Below are 18343 nucleotides of genomic sequence, written 5' to 3' on the forward strand. Positions count from 1 at the left end.
AAAGAAACCCTAGTGACTAATAGAAAGAAGAATAATGCTTGAAAAATAAGTTGGGTAACAGATGGATAGTGCCCCTAGCACTAGGCCAGCCTTTTACCCAAGAGAAAAGCTAGCTCACTCATGTCTGTAGGTGGTAGAATCCCACCATGGCATGGCTTTCTGCAAAAACCCCAAGATTTGTGTATCAGGGAATTCTAGCCATTCCCAGTGCTTACACTGACTTGAAAGGGATTCAAGAGGAAAAATTCATTAAGAAATTAATTGAGCTTAATTTTGTTTCTTTCTGTTGCTATTTTCTTAAAAGCCTGGGATATATGGGACAGCTTCAGAGACTTTAATGGCAATTTTTATCTTTCAGGCATCGGATTTCAAAATCAAAGTTCAGGTAAGTAAAACTGACTTTTCCTTTTCCTCCTTTCCACTGGTTTTGTTCCTTGCTTTGTGAAGTGGTTTACTCCTGCATCTGAGGGACGCAGTGTTGATTCTAGGAGATACTGACAAACTTGTCAGATTTTAGTCCGTCATCTACCAAAAATCAAGATCTTTTTTTCTTAGTTTCATACTGAAATAAGGCACAGGGACTACTGGCAGTATTTCACTCAGCAGTTCATATCTGACTGCTACACACATATCTCAAGCCATAACATATAAAAGCAGAGGTTGTTCAACTGAATCATTATACTACATCCATCAACATCAGCCCTGTCAGCTCAAGGTTCTCTTTCCTACATTTTTTTGCGTTACTCTACTTTGCTTGATTGTAAATCTTTCAACTGATGAGATTTGCATCTTAATTGTGAAATTCTCTGTTTCACCATTGGACGTGTGGGGTTCATCTGGTGATGATTGTTCTGTTTATTTAAAGCTTTTGAAAATGTGAAGCAATCCCCAGGTGGGTTTCCTGTGGGTTTCTATTGGAAAGGCTGACTGAGCTCATGGAACATGGCTGTTGGGGTCCCAGTCTATTTCTGCCTCTTCAGTAGAAGCCCAGCTTCCTTCATCACTCTGAATTCAAAGTCAGTTTTATAAAAAACTAAATTAATTTTCAGAATATCTGGGAAAAGTGAGCAACTGTGTCCTTCAGCTTACAGAAATAATGAACAGTAATGTAAATTCAGGAAGGACCTTGTGAGTACATACTGCCTATATACATCCCCGTGCGGAGTTTCATACGTAATCACATTCCTGCAATCCATGGATTTATTTGTATGTAAGTGTAAGCACAAAAACCCACTTGTGTCATCACATGGTCATGTGCACACACAATTGTACACAAGTAGACACAAAAGTGTATGGGATTAATAATGATTTAATGACAGCATCAATGTCTAAGTGTCTTGCCCATTTTGAAAACTGAGATGATTTCTTGTCCCAAATCCACTGCAGAACATGCAACCCTTATTAAATCTTTGTGCTAGTTTAACTGGATGCCTTTATAAATTGCATAGCTGTAACAGCCTGGATCTGATTACCTGTTAAAATGTTGCAAAATTCTTAGCCAGTGTGCAATCTTCACATCACCTAGCTTTAGTTCATATAGATGCTGAACCCTGACCTCAAGCATGGCCATAGTTTATCACTGGAAATAATGCATATGAGAAGACCTAGCCAAGAAAATACCTTTCTTCCTGTAATGTATGTGTCTCTTTAGAGGCGCACTCATGCACGCACATACACATATGTATATAATATCTATATAAAACTATTAGATTTATTATACAGTGCAAGTGTTGCCTGGAAACTGGTTGCTATGCAAGTTAAATTCTGAAGAGTGGGAGGTGTGTAATTAGCTTTAAATATCTTCTGTGGTTAGTAATTACCCTCAGAAATCAGTGACACAAGGGGATGTGTTCATGGAAGGCAAACTTTAAAAGGTCTGTTGATTAGCAAATGGTACCCTTAGATCCAGGCATGAAGGTGAGATGCTGAGGTCCCCTAGTTGTTTTTTATCTGTTTGCTGGGTTTTTTTTGTTTCTGTTCAGAGTTAGCCCTTCTATTGGGGTTACTCCTGAACATTGCTGAATGTTGGAAACATTCCACGGATTTTATTTGACCTCACTTCTCCAAGGACTTAATCCAGAGGTCTATAGTACATAGTGGGTAGCTTTTCATTGACTATCCTGAGCCTGGCCAAGGTCCCATTGCAGGCCACAAGCATTAAATACAAGAATAATAAATATTTTTATTGGAACTGGGCTAAAAAACCCCTTGGGGTAGCTGTGATGGATATCTTAATCAGATTAAGGGATTGCTTGAAGAAATGTATTCATCCCTAAATGTTGCAAATTGTCTTACGACTGGCTTTATTTCTATAGCTAAAGGAAGGATGATCATAGCTGTTGACTCAGATGAAAATGAAAGGACATTTCTCAGGGTTAACTTTAAAGTTATTCTCTACCATTCTTGAACAATAAATCAAGACTAGAGTCTCTCTTGACAGAGATTTGCAATAGCCTACGGATCCCTATCTGAAAAGAACTTTTCCTTTTCCAATTTTTCAAGTCGCTACTGGCGCCGGTGGAATAGATTCTGCAGAAGAAAGTGCCGTGCTGCTGTCAAGTCCAATGTTTTCTACTGGTTGGTGATATTCCTTGTGTTTCTCAACACCCTTACCATTGCCTCTGAACACTACAACCAGCCAGACTGGCTCACGGAGGTCCAAGGTGAGGAGAGGCTTATGATTCTGTTCATCATGCTCAGTGTCAAAAAAGGGGCTGAGGGTGGAGCTGATGCATTAGACCTCACAATGGTAGAAGGAGCATACACAGCTCCTAATAGCATCTGTGAAGGATGCTAAATAATACAGCAAAATATCTGCCTACAATGGCATAAGTTTCAGGGAAAATGTTAGTTACTCATTTCCATCAAAAGCAGTGTTCCACTGGGTATAGGTGAAATCCAGAGCTTATGCTAAATATATATTCACAGCAACTGGATTTCCAATTTATGGATAGCTACTGGGAGCCACAGGTTGTCCAGGGTTTTCCTGAAGTGGCATTTATGATAAATTCTAGTTACAAAGGAGGTGAGGAAGAGCAATTTGTAAAGTTCTTCTGTCTGCAGAACAGTTGAATCCTCACTGGAGGTGAGAGCAGCTGAAAGGCTTAATTAAGCAACAGTAGGTAGCACAGCAGCTCTTCTATTCCCACTCTCATCTGCAGATGACAAGTGTGATGGGAGGTTGTGCACAGGAAGGCATGTCCCTGCCTTGGAGGTTGTGTGGTTGTGTAATACATCACACCTGTACATGCAATACATAACAATTGCTATAAGCATCTTTGTAAAATATTTCTGTGAATGAGATGCCCATGCTTTTGAAGTCCATTCTTTGACCCAAGCTTACATGAAGTTAACCTTTCAGACTGATCTCAAAAGGGGTTTCTTATAGGCAAAAGCCAATGGTTAGCTGTGATAATCTTTTGACTAAGTTTTCTTAATCTGTTTCTGTTTTTCATGAGACACTGCCAACAAGGTGCTGCTGGCTCTTTTCACGGCAGAGATGCTGCTGAAGATGTACAGCCTTGGTCTCCAGGCCTATTTTGTGTCCCTTTTCAATCGCTTTGACTGTTTCATTGTGTGTGGAGGAATCCTGGAAACGATTCTGGTTGAGACAAAGATCATGTCACCACTGGGCATTTCGGTGTTGAGATGTGTTCGACTCCTAAGAATATTTAAAATCACAAGGTACTAATGTGTTTCTTTGGAGGTGAAAGAGGGTTACCCCTCAATGCACAACATACGTAGGTACAAGTCACTCACATCCCTGTTTTCCACTTTTTCTGCCATTATTTGGGTAGTGAAAATGCTAGTTTGACAGTCCTCATCCTCCACGTCCGTACAGAGTGGGTATGTCTGATGAGAGTGGTGCAGATTGGTGAGGAGTCTGGCATAGAGGGCTGGAGGCACTTGATATCATGCAGATCGTTAAACTGAAACCTGGCAGGGTAATGTGAGCTGAGCTTGGGGTCTTACGGTTCCCTGCAAAAGACAAAGTGAAAACAAAACAGCAGATAGCCTTGTGACCTTTTCTTTTGTATTATGGTGACAGAGAGGAGCCTGAAAGGCTGCTTTGAGACAAAATAACATTTGACTGAGTAGCCATGCCAACTCTGGTAGACTCAACAGTGGCCTGAATGGGAGAAAGTGTCAACACCAGCAGCTGTAAGCAAAGGATGTCGCTAGCCCTTCTCCTTCAGAGAAGTCCAGCATGAAGCAGCAGCTTTATGAAGAAACCAGTCTTTTCTAGGTTCCAGTCTCCCCTCCTTTTCCTTCTCATTTTTTCTCCTCTGTCTGGATAAAGGCAGGGTGGTGTCTGTTAAACAGTTGCTGCTTCCTGTAGTAAGGTATCTCCAAAACACCAGCTTGTTTGGCAGGCGTTTTTCAGCTTAAGGGGATGTTGTGGGACAGTTCAGCTCCCAACTTACCCAGATGGGAGATCTTGGAACAAATCTATTCAAGTGCTCACCCAAAGCTGCACAGTGTCTGCCTTTTCCCATGTGGCACCAGTCAGCACCTTATAAAAAGCTTGACTGGGGTGGTGAAAGAGTGTGTTTTATGCAAGCTCAGCTATGAAAATGTCCCTAGAATTGCTATGAACTCCCCCAAAGGAAATTTGTGACAAATTTGAGATAAAAAACACAGTTCATGAGAAAAACAAGACCAGAACTGGAAGACAGTCAAGATGGCAGAGCTGAGAGGCAGAAAAAATAACAGACTTGGACTTGTGAATTGTACACGATTTACCCTTAAAGCTTCTGACCCTCAGCTCTCTGGCAGGGTGGATGGTTTTCAGAGTCAGATGGCAGAGACAGAAAATCAGTTTACAGCCTCAGATAGAGAGGCCAAATCAAGCCTACAGCTATTAAAAAAGATAAATAAAAGGTGGTCTGTTTAGATCTGTGATCACAGAAGAGGGAAAAACATTCCTGCTAACAAGTTTCCAGCAAGAAAAGCATCTTTGCCCTTTGAAAAATACTGAGGATCTCTGGTCTGGTGACTGTTTTTCCTGGATCTTTGGGTCTGAAAGCTATCATCACTGAGTCCCAGGCTTGGTTTCTGAGGGAAAGCAGTAGCTGTTTCAGGCATTGGGTAATCAGATACACCCAGGGCAACTTACCAATAGCGATAAAAGCTTAAGCTTCAGCATAGCATCCTGGAGAGGTCACTGTTTTTTCAAGGCATTTCTCCACTCCCACACAAATATATAGTCTAGTGAAGAGAATTCTATAATAGAAAGGCAAACTCTGAGAGAATATCATTAATACTTCAGGAAGCTTGAGCTATTGGAGTACTTAAATATTCTTAAAGCTTCTGGCAGAGATGTCATTCTGGAACCAGCTAGCAGTAGGACTAGTTATATTCATTCTGCAGCAGAACTAAAATGCAATTTTACATGGAAGCAAATGTTACCTGGAATACATCTCCTGCAGTTTGTGCATGGGTCTATGTGTAAAGCACAGAGCTGAGGAATAACTTATAATGAATAATGTATTAATCAGATTTTGCCTTCTTTCCTGTTCCTAAAATATTGGCAAGTAGGTTGCAGTAGTCTCACATTTATCTGTGTTTTTTAATTATTCATGATTTTCTTCATGAGTTTTCCCCTCTGTGGGTGCAGTTCACCCTCATGTGGAAGGCCCTAGCACAAGCCTCCAAAGCAGTATTTTAGGCCCACTCACATCTTGCTGCAGGAGTGAATATTCCGGCATTAAAGCAAAACTTTTACCTCTGATATTCTCCAGTAAAATACAAATTTTTCCCTTATTCGCTCAGCTCTAATAAATACAATGAGGATTTACTGATGTTACAAGCCCTGCTGGGATACACCACCCGAGTGCAGTCGTAATACAGAAAGATACAATCCTAGAAAGCTGGGAAGGGTAAGAGGGATAGTAGCGTAATGGTTTATGTCAAATACGCATGCATAAGCAGTGACATGGGGACGTACAGTGTAGATGGAAATAGTGACAATCAGGGGCAGTAAAAAGGCACAAAGCAGGAATATTACTCTGGTGAGAGTATATCAGTACTTAGCCTAATCTTTATATCTTTTTATGTATTTTCCATGGTAAGCACCAAGCACAAGCAAGTTCTGGATGTGTCAAGATGATACACTTCTAGGAAAAACACAAATACAGCTCCCTAATATAATAGAAATGAATAAAGACATCATCAGAGGAACAGTGCATCATTTTAGAAGCTGCATTTAGAATGTCAAAAGCAAACATTTCTTCCAAAATTATAAATACACTTCAGAATCATTTAGTCTTGTATATTAGACAAGCAAACAGAATCATCTGTTTGTTTTATTCTGACTAATTTTTACAGGGCTGTGCAGAACATCTCCCATTGCTATGAGAAGACAAGTTGTTGTCTCTTTATAATAGTCCTTTAATGCTTTGTAAGTCCCTATATTTAGTCCTTTATACTTAAAAATTAAATCAATTTATTTGCAACAGCATACTTAAATCTTAATCAACATACTTAAAATTAGGTATTTTATACCTAATTCTGCCACAGTGACAGACAGGTATGTCACTGTTAAATGTAGGGAGGTGAGACAGGGCACCTTTTTTTGTACCTGCTTTCAAAGTAGTTTTATCTTGGATGAGCAGTGTGGGCAGCTTTCCTACAATGAGACTGCCAGCTGTTGCTACTGTTTTAAGCTCTGCATCTGCGATTGCAAGTATCATAAAGACATAGTGGAAAGCAGTGGAGAGGAGAGGGAAGAGAATAAAAGAACATTAACTTCTAATCCAGTTCTGCAACTGATTTCTGTGTGAGATGTTGAACAACCCATTTAACTTCTCTGCATCATTCCTCCATTTCCAAACAAGGATCATAATCACATCCTACTCACTGGGGTTTTGCAGTGCCTCATTCACTGGCATCCTCAAGGGTCTGAGATCTGCAAGTTGGGGATGTTAAGAGGCACGTTCATTTCCCTATAAGTCTGAGGCAGTAACAACGCTTTCCCGTGTACTTCCCATTATATGCTACCTGGTTCAAAACCTCTGATTCTATCCAGCAGTGTCATGAGATTTATTGGAACTGGTTTTTCCTTGTAATGTATTAACCAAAGAGGACAAAGTAGTGAGAGACTATTTCTTTGTCTGGGCTTCAACCACTCCTGACTTAAAAGCCTTGTGTTTTACTTGAGGGGGTGTTCATGTTAGTTTTGCAACCACCTAATGTGACAGATGGTAACCTTAGGTCAGGCTTGTAGGACAGTAAGATAAGGCAATCGCTATTTTCACATCCTAGTCCAAGTGAAGACTTCCTTATCTTCTCCTTTTCCTTTTTCTCTTTTTCTCCTGATTGGTTTGTTTACTTTTCTAATGGTGCTATATTTCTCACTAGCACTCAGTACACAGATAAAACAACACTAATCTTATCACCAGGTCATCTCAGTTAATTGCTTTAAGTCTGATAGTTACATAAGAATCTGAACGTCAGGTACTGAGCCATTTGTAAGAAATGCAGAGCTGATAGAAGTCTTGCAATTGGGCTCTGAGATAGCAAGGCTTTTAAGTTTAAAGTGAGTCACTGAGACAATTCAGATGTGTAACAGCTTTACTATATGCCTCTTAAGGGCACTGCTAGAAAGACCTAGAAAATGTGTGTCCTGGCTGACATTAGAGGACTTGGAAAGATATTCTGGTGCCCATAAATTTCTGATTTAAGGATGCTGAAATCAGTTGAGTTTCATCAGAAATGAATTCCCTTTTCCTGTGTCGCTTTCCCTTCCTCCCAAAGTGTGAAAGTATGTGAATGTAAGCATAAACACAAATACAGAGAGCTGTTACATTGCACATTCAGTGCGGATATTTGTTGGCACTGAGCCCACAGTTTCTATGCCCTTACCTTTGCTCTGTAGTTTTTCATTGCTCATCTCGTTAATTGCAGTTAAACTTTAAAGCATTCTGATTTTCTCTGAAGTGCTGAAGCTGGGCTGGAGGGAAAACATCACAGTTCTCTTTGAAGCTCAGCCGTTGGAGGACCAGTTGCTGATCTTCAGACGACATGGTGGTGGCCCTCTGCAGATCAGATTGCTAACCTTCATGACATGATTGGGCTGCTCAAGCATTCCTGTCTTCCACAGGACATGAAAAGTCTTCATTTTTGCACTTTAAAAAATATGGAAAAAAAATAATCCCATAATTTAAAAAGTATGAAATTCACATTTGAAAAATATGAATTTCATTGGGATTTTAAGAGCTCCTCTCTGTAATGACTGCACTACCTTCAGAGAAAAATTGTACACTGAAGGATCAGGCTTCTCAGAGGAATGAGAGCACTAGATGGATCTGCCATCCTTCTCAAGTGGAACTTCTGCTCCAAGGAAAATACGGCTAGAAATTCAGAGTCTTATGAGGAAAGAAAGGTTCAGTATTATGGGCTCTGGGACAAGGGAGTGGAGGATGTTGGCCATGGTGGAATCTCAAAGCATGGTGGTAGGCCACAAGACACGGTGCTAGAAAGAAGACTTATTGATCACAGGCAGACATTACTGCCTTGCTGACCTGTGAAAGCTGTTGGAGCTTGCTAGTAATGTGCATTCAAAATAGGGTGACCAGAAGCTGAGATCTAACCTTCAGCCCAGTCAGAAAGATCTATCAGACTGAAAACTATATAAAAGAGAAGTGTCTGTGACCAGCTAAGCAGTAGATTAGGGCTGACTGAGCAGATGCTATAGCAAAGTGGAAGCTGCTTCATGGGTGATGTGAATTCTTCAGCAATTTTGTCTAAAGCCTCTTTTGCAACACATGGCTACTTGCAGGCTGGCAGAGAATGCAAGCAAACTGGCATGCAGCAGAGCATGCTGCTGTCATCTCTTTGAACTCTGATATGGGAAGACAAGGGCAGGAAGATCCTTCCTCTGCATCGTACATCACTATCTGGGCACAATCTTGAACACACTGGAAGAACAGGTCTTAGCCACCCTTTCTCTTGAATGAAGTATAGAGGGTTTGATACCCAAAAAAAAAGCAGCAATGGTATGTATGCTCTTCCAAGAGCAAAGGAAACTCTGGACTTCATGCATAGAGACCTGGAGTCTTTTTTAGGGTGCATATGAAAAGACATTTAATACCTTTCTCATTCCTCTCAATACCAGAAAGCTTAGCAACCTCTATAGGGATGCTGGGGAGGGACTCTTTGTCAGGGACTGTAGTGACAGGACAAGGGGTAATGGGTTAAAACTTAAACAGGGGAAGTTTAAATTGGATATAAGGAGGAAATTCTTTCCTGTTAGGGTGGTGAGACACTGGAATTGGTTGCCCAGGGAGGTTGTGAGTGCTCCATCCCTGGTGGTGTTCAAGGCCAGGTTGGATGAAGCCTTGTGTGGGATGGTTTAGTGTGAGGTGTCCCTGTCCATGGCAGGGGGTTTGGAACTAGATGATCTTGAGGTCCTTTCCAACCCTAACTATTCTATGATTCTATGATTCTATTTGTGAGTGAGCCCAAGCACACACACCAAATTTTGGACAAGTTTGTATTTGCATCCAAACTGTTTCCCCATCTGCTCTTGTTAGTTATTACAGGCCATTCTCTGGAGTGAGGTATGCTGTCTGCCAAACATCTGTGAGTGTTGTAATGAGGTTGGTTAGAATGTAACTCACTGAAGCAGCAAGAACTAATCACCATATATTGATATAAGATTTGCAGAGTCTTAGATGGAGAGTGCTGCAATAATCTTCTGGGTGTGCGTATGGAGTGGGGGCAATTGTGTATGTACACGTGTGATAGTAAAATTACTCATTAGCTGCAGTAGGTCTCATTATCTTAGGGAAGCACATCAATGATTCACTGTTTAACAGGATACTTGGAAGTGCCTGCTTATATGCAGAAGGCAGCCTGAACCAAAATCCTGTGCAGTCCATGAGCACCTGTCTTGGATTGAAGGAATTTTAACTGCATCTATTTTCTCTCGCAGGTACTGGAACTCCCTGAGTAACCTTGTGGCTTCACTCCTGAATTCAGTCCGCTCTATTGCCTCCCTGTTGCTGCTTCTCTTCCTCTTCATTATCATCTTCTCGCTCCTGGGGATGCAGCTCTTTGGGGGCAAGTTTAACTTTGATGAGATGCAGACCAGGAGGAGTACTTTTGACAACTTCCCCCAGTCCCTCCTCACTGTGTTTCAGGTAAGGGCAAGAATGGTCCCAACAGAGCCAACACATTGTGTTTATGTGGGGCAAGACAGATAACAGATCCTTCACCCTTCCCCTGCAGCCTGACAGTCCCCGAAAGGCATCAGGCTAACAGCTCCATGTGCCACACCATGCTGCCAGCACAGGGGCATTCCCTCCCAAAGTGGAGAATCAAAGCTAAAGCCCCTGTGTGTAGCAAGGCCAACAGGTCTTGGCAGGATAGAACAAGAGAAGAGCCATTGCCTTGTCCCAGAGCAGGACCTGCATGCCAAAAAGCCCAATCCTGCAGCTTTTCTCCCCTTTTCCACAGTCTTGGGGAACAAATCACAGCAAGAGAAAAGTAATCAAATGGTGTTTAAGCCAACTGCAGTTTTGGGAGTGATCAGCCAAGAGCACCAGGATCATTGGATGTGCAAGGTTAAGGGGAGTGGTAGAGAAGGCTGTGCCCAGGGCTGTCTTCAGTGTGGTAGATTGTGCAGCCTGTCCGAAACAACCAACACATGGGAGGGAAATGCCTGCGAGAGATGAGGGGCTTGAGCAGAGTTGTCTGGGAGAACGGTTCATCTTCAGCCATCATCTTCAAAGAGATGTCTGGGGGTTTTTACACTTTAAGCACAAGTGCTCTTTGCATTCTACTTGTTCTGGGAGTGTTTTGAATTTCCAGATAGACGCAGACAGTCTCCAACCATCCTGGGGGAGGGGGTGTTCTCTAGGATAGTAGATATCTTTGTGTTAATGGGGTTTTCAAATTCTCTGTGTGGTCTAACACTGTATCCCTTATTGGTGGGAATGTGTCATTTAGATCCTGACTGGGGAGGACTGGAATTCGGTGATGTATGATGGGATCATGGCTTATGGCGGCCCCTCTTTTCCAGGAATGTTGGTCTGTATTTACTTCATCATCCTCTTCATCTGTGGAAACTGTATCCTTTGATGCTACTCTCTTCTCCAAGTGGGGCTAAATTTGAACCCACCTTTTACTACTTTGTTATGTCAGAAAATAGTGGATTTCGTACCTCACGTTTTTACCTTTTCCCTAGGTCTGAATTTTGGCTTTGCACTGCCAAAAGTTTAATTTTAGCAAGTGCTAAGGCATATAAACTGTTGTAAGAGCCAGCTACGTGCCAGTTCTGCATGCTAGCTTTTATTTAGTATCTTTATATGTTTAGTGTTTTTTTCATTCCCCTTAATTCTCTCATAGGGTTTTCTTTCCTGCTTTCTCCAGAAACTAATCTCTGTGTGTACCCACTGCACTTACTGCATATTTTTGCTTTAATTGCCTTTTCAGTAATATATTCCATGCACTTTCATCCAAGACTTATGTGGAATAGAAATTTGTGTAATCTACAATATGCTATATACAAATGCTTTAATAGGAGTAACATATGCTTGACATAATTGACTTATGTGAGATCATATATTAATTCATGTATAAACTAACAGGAACCGTGTTACATTGCAGTTACTGCAATCTGTGTGTGTTCTTCAAACAGAAAATCATGTGCTCTGTTATCTTCAGCATGTGCTGGTGTTAAGTAACTTCAGGTATCTCAGGCTTCAATGTGAAGTGAAGGCACTGTACATATCCTAGGAGATACAAGGCACATGCATGTTAAGGCTGTGTGTGTCTTTTCACAGGAATTTGCATATAACATAAAGATATGGTTCTGCTCTGTATCTCAGTTTTTCTCCACATTCGTTCATGTTTGGGTTCTGCTTCCCTAATAAATGGCCCTCCTGTGTCAGAGGTGACATTTCTTTTTATACCAATTCTCCTATAAAGCTTTTTGTATCAATTCTCTTATAAAGCCTTGTAGTCTCAGCCAAGCTCTTCTGGCCTTTCCTCATAATTCACATCTCTCAAACCCCTTATTTGACATTTCAGTTGACCTGCACGCCCTCTCTTCAAAGTGAGATGGTGCAATTCTACTTATCTGAAGGTCGAGGTAGGCAGTCTGCCTGGCAGCTTAAAAAAAACTACAATTTGGATCTCCTTGTGAGCTGCAGAGGGAAAATGCAACCAGCTCTACATGCTGTCTGACTTTGGAGCCATGAGACCTTGGAGCCCAGGGAGTGGGGAATGGTTGTATTTCCAGTCTAAGCCTTGAACTGGGGTTTTCTTAAAAGTTACCATGGTGTAGTAAGACCCATTCTCAAGAAATTTATAAAAGAAGCTGATGTTCAGATTTGTGACATGAGATCTGAACACCGACTGGCAAGATGAGATAACAGTTGTGATTCCTTGCCCTCCAGCTACATAGGCATGACTGGCCATGCATGGACTCTCTGCTAGGAGGTGGCAGAGTTGTCAGCTCAGCCCTTCCATGACCAGACTAAATGAGTTGCCTGAGAAATGCTAGTGAGAGTGCTATGCTTGCTGTCCATAAAGTCCACTCATGTCTGTGGGAATATCTATAATAAAGTTATTCATCTTACGAGCATAGGCCAAAACTGGAAAGCCCAGGTGTCTTATAGTAGGAGGTTCGTGAATGTAAGAGTGCTTTAATAAAAGTGAGCTAAGCTGTCAAAGATGCAAAGCATTCAGTGCTCCCTTTGTCTTCTGTGGGATTTATTACACAAAGCAAGACTATTCTGGGAAACTGGAAACTGAAATATAAGTCTGGACTTACATGTTTTATATCAGTCACTCTGTTGTGAAATTTTGGAAACCCCACACAGTGTGTTAGCTATTTGGATGGAAGGTGTAGATTTGTGCGTGCTGGATATGCATGTCCTGAGCGTTTGTGTGAAATGGGAGTTTGGAATATCCGAGAGATCTGATGACAGGTTGCTAAAATCTTTCAATTAAGAAACCTTTGGTATAATGTTGTTTTGCAGTTTTCAAAGCCCGTTTTCTTTAAGTAGCACACAAACAGATATCCTGCTGAATGTATTTTTGGCCATTGCTGTGGACAACCTTGCTGATGCTGAGAGCTTAACATCTGCACAGAAAGAGGAGGAAGAGGAAAAAGAAAGGAAAAAGCTAGCTAGGTAAATCCATTTGCAACCACCTATCTACACTCATCTGCATGCTTTCCTGTGAGTAACACTGCACACATTATGCACACATGCATATTCAGGTAAGTATGTGTGCATGTGGAACATGTATGTATAACTTCTCTGTGGGTATGTATATATTCTATATTTGTGATGAACGTAATTATATGTGGAATTATGTATATATACATTTTTATGTAAAGGAATTTAAACTAAAGGACAAGAAGGTGGCATGAGCTGTGAGTCTCCACATTCGCAATGATGTGAGCAGAGTAAAGAGAGTCTGGGTGGCTGATGAGCTTTCAAAGGCACCAGAAGAGAATGGGTGTGAAATGATGTCAATATTACAAACCCATTTGAATCTCCCTATTACCTTCTGAGTGCTTTGGACCACAAGGTATATTTTCAGACTGTTGTTCCCATGACAAGATTCAGCAGCTTCCCTCTTTTTTGATGCCACATGCTGTTCTTCTCTTGCCAGTTCTTTTAGTGTTTCTGCAGACTTAGGAGGCATGAGCTGGATGTAGAGCTTCTCTAACATTCATAGCTGCCAACAGCGGGGAAGCCTCTCCTTACTGCTTATTTCTATTCACTGTCTTCCAGGCCACTTGCAAGGGATCTCTTGTGCAGACCTTTTTGGTTTGTCCTGTATGCTAGTCAGCAGATTTCCCTGTCTTTGAGTACAGTGAGGGCAAAACTTTGTAGGCACCTAGTGTAAGTGCCCAAGAATATGGGCTGAAAATGATTCATGCCTGTCATTAGATGAACAAAGAGATCTCTACTGACAGACCTAGAATGCACGTGTGCACACAGGCAAATACTTCACCACATGTGTGTGCATCTACCCACAGACACACGCCATTGAGAAAGCTATAAAATAGAAGGATGCTACACAGAATTATAGTCTCTGCCTTTGCCTGCAGATCAGGACAAGGTGGAGCCACTGGTATGTAAGCTGGACTCAGAAGGGAGGTGTCAGCCAGCCGATTGTTCTCATGGTGTGTGCTGTACTACAGAAAGTTCCTGAAAGGGAAAAAGCTTTTCACCTTTGTAACTCTTTGCTTTTTATCTTGTAAAATTGTTAGAACTGCTAGTCCCGAAAAGAAACAGGAGATAGAGAAAACAGCTGTGGAGGAGGAGACAAAGGAGGAGAAAATTGAGTTGAAATCGATCACTGCTGATGGAGAATCCCCGCCTGCTACCAAGGTAAGGTCTGGGGCCAGCCAGCACTCTTTGTTCAATGATGGCATGAATGGCTTGGGTTTCCAATGGAATGAAAACCTTCTGCCTTGTCTGATAAAGCCTTTGCTGCTTCTCCTTCTGTTTCTGTCAGATCAACGTGGATGATTATCAGCCCAATGAAAATGAAGAAAAGAGTCCATATCCTACAACAGAAGCGCCAGGTACATGTCTTCTTTCTCTTATCCCTGTTTCAACGAAGAGAAGCCCCAGATGCTAATGCATAGAGCCAAATTGTGGTAACAGTTACGCTGAACTTGCAGTGCTTTCATGATGGGACAGGATGACGTGTTTGCCTGTGTTTGCACAAGTGTGGACCTGGTCCTTTGCAGTGCCTATACTGGCTAATCATATTTGATTTGGTTCTCCAAATACAGAGTTTTACAGTGAACCAAATCAAATAATATACAAATCTCTGTATATACATATGACTTTGTTTTCAGTCTGTTTTCTCAGTAGTCAGTGGTGAGAGGAGACTCACAGCAGATACTCATGAAACACAAAGTGCTGAAAAGTGCTGAATGCCTTTTTGTACTTTTGCTAATCAAAAAAGACAGTGTGACTTATTAATGTAATTCTAACAGTATAAGATCTCAGCCTAGAATTGGAAAAATTGAAGCTAGAGCATTAATTAGGCTAGTTTTTGAGTCAGTTGGACCTAATTAACTTCATCTTCAGATACTTAATGGATTAGTTGAAGAAATCTCAGAACTTGGAGCAGTTTTTCAAGAGATTCTGAATGGGGGTAGGACTGGAGCAGAAGAATTGTAAGCTAGGCAGTTTAACTTCCATTCTTGGAAAACTGCTGGAACAAATGATTACACAAACTATATGACTGCAAGATAAGGAGATGACTAGCAGCCAGCATAGATTTGCCAAGAACAAATGACATGAAACCACCTGTATATTCTTCTAAAAGGGGCTGACAAGACTTGTCGACAGGAAAAAAATAAAGTCGATGTCAAATTCTTTAGCTTTACTAAGGCAAATGATTGTTTCATACGTTGGCTAGAAAAACGTGGTTTAGATGACTGGGAGAGAAATTGCTGAGACCCTTTACATGGAGAGTAGTGATGGCCCAAGTGAGGTTCTACAAGCCAAGGGCTTGTCCCAAGATCAGTTCATTATTAATGACCTGAATAATGGAAGAGGAAATACGTTTATTACATCTGCAGATGGCATGAAGCTAGGAAGGACAGGAAGCGTGCTGGGGGACAGCTTTAGAATTCAGAGAGCTCTTGAGAAACTGGATAAATGGTCTAAATAAAATTTAAAGTGCCAGGCTCTACATGTGGGCAGGAATAAACAGCTCACAAATACAGGATCTCAGGTGACCTAGAGTTAGGTAATAGTCCTTGAGAAAAGAATCTGAATCCTGTTACCACAAGCTCAACAGGTGCCAGAAGCATTTTGCTGACTTTCAAAAACCAGGCAAGTAGTGAGATTTATAACCGATGGAAACATGACTCTTTAGTCTACTTATGGGTTTCTTCTAACTGGCCAGTGAAAGCAATAGTTTATAGTTATAACCAGAGCAAAGCAATAGTTTTATTCTGTTCACCATTGATAAGATCTCAGCTGCAATATTGTATCTCATGTTTGGGTGCTCTGCTTAGGAGAAGTGGGGCTGAATTGGAAGGAGTTTAGGGGAGCATGGTGAAAACACTGCTAGCAGGAAGCAAGAGCTCAGGTTGAAAGAATTGTGGTTGTTTGAGCTAGGAAAGGCAAGAGAAACATCTTCAAATGCATAAACGCCTGTTAAAGGTAAGAGGGGAATTATCTCCACTATGAAGAAGTAACAGATTTAAAATTTCACACTAGGGGAGAATATCTTAAAGGTGAGGCTAGAAAAGATCATGGAGGTGGTTATGGAAGCCCAGCATCACTGAATGTTGAGGCATGAACCAGAGAGCCTTTTGTGATCCTTTCCTCCTCCTCTCTTCTACGTTTCTACCATTATGTAACAGGCTGTAATAGGTAAAAAACATGTTATCCTTTATTCTGTGATTCATAGTAAATAAATGTCTGATAATAGGTTGATGTGATAGGGTAAAAAAAGATGCAATACTTCATTTTAAATAGATGGGCATGGGTTTTGGAAGAGCAAAAAGGAAAACTGTTCATTGCATTTGATTTTCAGTATAAAGAAATCCCTGGTTTTGCTATACTTATATTCTTCCGTATTTATAACCCATTTATCAGGAATAGAATGTGGTTCCGACACCATACAGTACTGTTTTAGCATTGCCTCAGGCAAATCATTCTGACTTTAATCTTCCCAGTACCTCTATAGGCACAAGCAGTTAATGGACACACATGCCCAGTTGTTAAGGGGCTTGTGGGAGACTTTAGTCAGAAGCGTAAATTAAAAGAGCTTGATACACTTTTGCTTCTGTTTCTCACCTGGCTTGGATTTGCAGACCATTACATTTTTTTCAAGTGAAGGTACTGTTACCTGTATATCAAATTTAAGCCTACTGATAATAGAATTGTGTTTTAGTTACCTCCTGTGGATAGCTTAGAAATAGTCTGGCATTTTAATTATATGACAAAAACTACATCTACAGTCTGTGTCATAGACATTTTATCTGCAGCCATGCATGGGATTAGAGTGCATAAAATTAAGTAAAAACACTTAACTCTTGCCTTTGGGTGCCAATCCCTGGCTTACTGTATATTTGAACAGAACCTAAAATTTGAATGGATAGTCAGGTTTTCTCCTGTCTCCTATTAGAAAGTCAAAAGGACAGCATCTTGGTTATCTGCTATTGATGGATGCCATCTCTAAACAGGCCTGTTCCCTGAACTGTTTATCAGTTCTTTGTGAGGAGTGAAGTTGATCTCTAACAGCCCACAGAATTACTTGACCACTTTTTTTCAGAGTTCATGGAAGTCAGCCATAAGGCTTAGATGCAGCAAAGTTTTGTAAATCCGTTGTTAATCAGATTTGCCATAGTCGTCTATTCCATTCTGCTGTAAAAAGTTCAGAAACACCAAGGCCCTCTCAGAGCTGATGTGGCATGTCACATCTGCCTTTTGGAGCAGGGCTTTCCCCAGAATTAGCATGCAATCCCCACATGTACCCCTGTCCAATTCCCTTGCGGCCAGTCCAGAACTCTTCTGCCAATTGCTGATTGGTCCAGCTGTGGTACCGGTGATGCTCGATGCTGTGCAGCCATATATGTCCTGTCTGGGAACTCACCTTTTCTTGCCCACTTGCATGTGTATCCATCTCAACTGTGCTTTGAGTAAAGCATCCTGTTGCTTCTTAGGTGCAGGCAGCTGGTTCTACTCTTTTCTGTTTATGATTTAAGCTGTTAATGCCTGTGACTATTCCATGGCTGTATATCATTCTGTTCTCTGAAAACATCCTTCACCCTGATACACTGTTCAGAAACAATTTGAAATGGTCACCTCATTTGTTTTCTATTTATTCTTTCAACTTACCTCACTCAGTCTCCTATTTGTTTCTGCTGCCTCAGCCAGTTTTCTCAGTAACCTCTTCTGACTCTGTTTGCTACACAGTGTTGCTCTTAGCCCCCAGGGTACTCTGTGTACTTGCAGCACATCAGATCTTTGAAAGGAGAGAACTAGTTCCTCCAGAGATTTGTGTACACTAGAAGGATTATTATGGTGATATGTTTATTATAGGAAGACATGGATCTGGTCTTGTAGCCTAGTACAGAAACAGACAAAGAATTCAAAATGTCAGATGGAAGGTAATAGCTTGGAGTGATGCATGGGAGCTTGATGGAAAGCAGTGTCCTTACACAAGAGTTCTGGTCTTTGTACAGTAAAAGAAAAAACCCTCATCATTGAAATTCTCACTGATGCTGCCCTGTAGCCTGTGTGTGCTTTTGGCTTCACAACCAAAGGATGTCACCATTCCAGTGAAGCATAATTCAAGATGACAGTCCCAGATTTGAATTTCCTTGAACTTCAGGAGAGTTCAAACCTAC

At 41.2% G+C, this 18343-nt stretch overlaps 1 protein-coding gene across 1 annotated transcript in view; it reads left to right on the top strand.

Annotated features, from left to right (window-relative positions):
- The window catches only part of CACNA1C (calcium voltage-gated channel subunit alpha1 C), a 489049-nt gene that overhangs the window by 375521 nt on the left and 95185 nt on the right, over positions 1–18343 (top strand). The window contains exons 12-19 of the mRNA XM_065682645.1: positions 359–385; positions 2503–2663; positions 3459–3684; positions 9935–10142; positions 10951–11071; positions 13025–13139; positions 14231–14351; positions 14479–14548. Of these exons, the coding sequence (XP_065538717.1) occupies positions 359–385; positions 2503–2663; positions 3459–3684; positions 9935–10142; positions 10951–11071; positions 13025–13139; positions 14231–14351; positions 14479–14548 (1049 nt within the window). The remainder of the gene's footprint in view (positions 1–358; positions 386–2502; positions 2664–3458; positions 3685–9934; positions 10143–10950; positions 11072–13024; positions 13140–14230; positions 14352–14478; positions 14549–18343) is intronic.

The sequence above is a fragment of the Lathamus discolor genome, chromosome 1, assembly GCF_037157495.1.
Source record: "Lathamus discolor isolate bLatDis1 chromosome 1, bLatDis1.hap1, whole genome shotgun sequence".
NCBI lineage: Eukaryota > Metazoa > Chordata > Aves > Psittaciformes > Psittacidae > Lathamus > Lathamus discolor.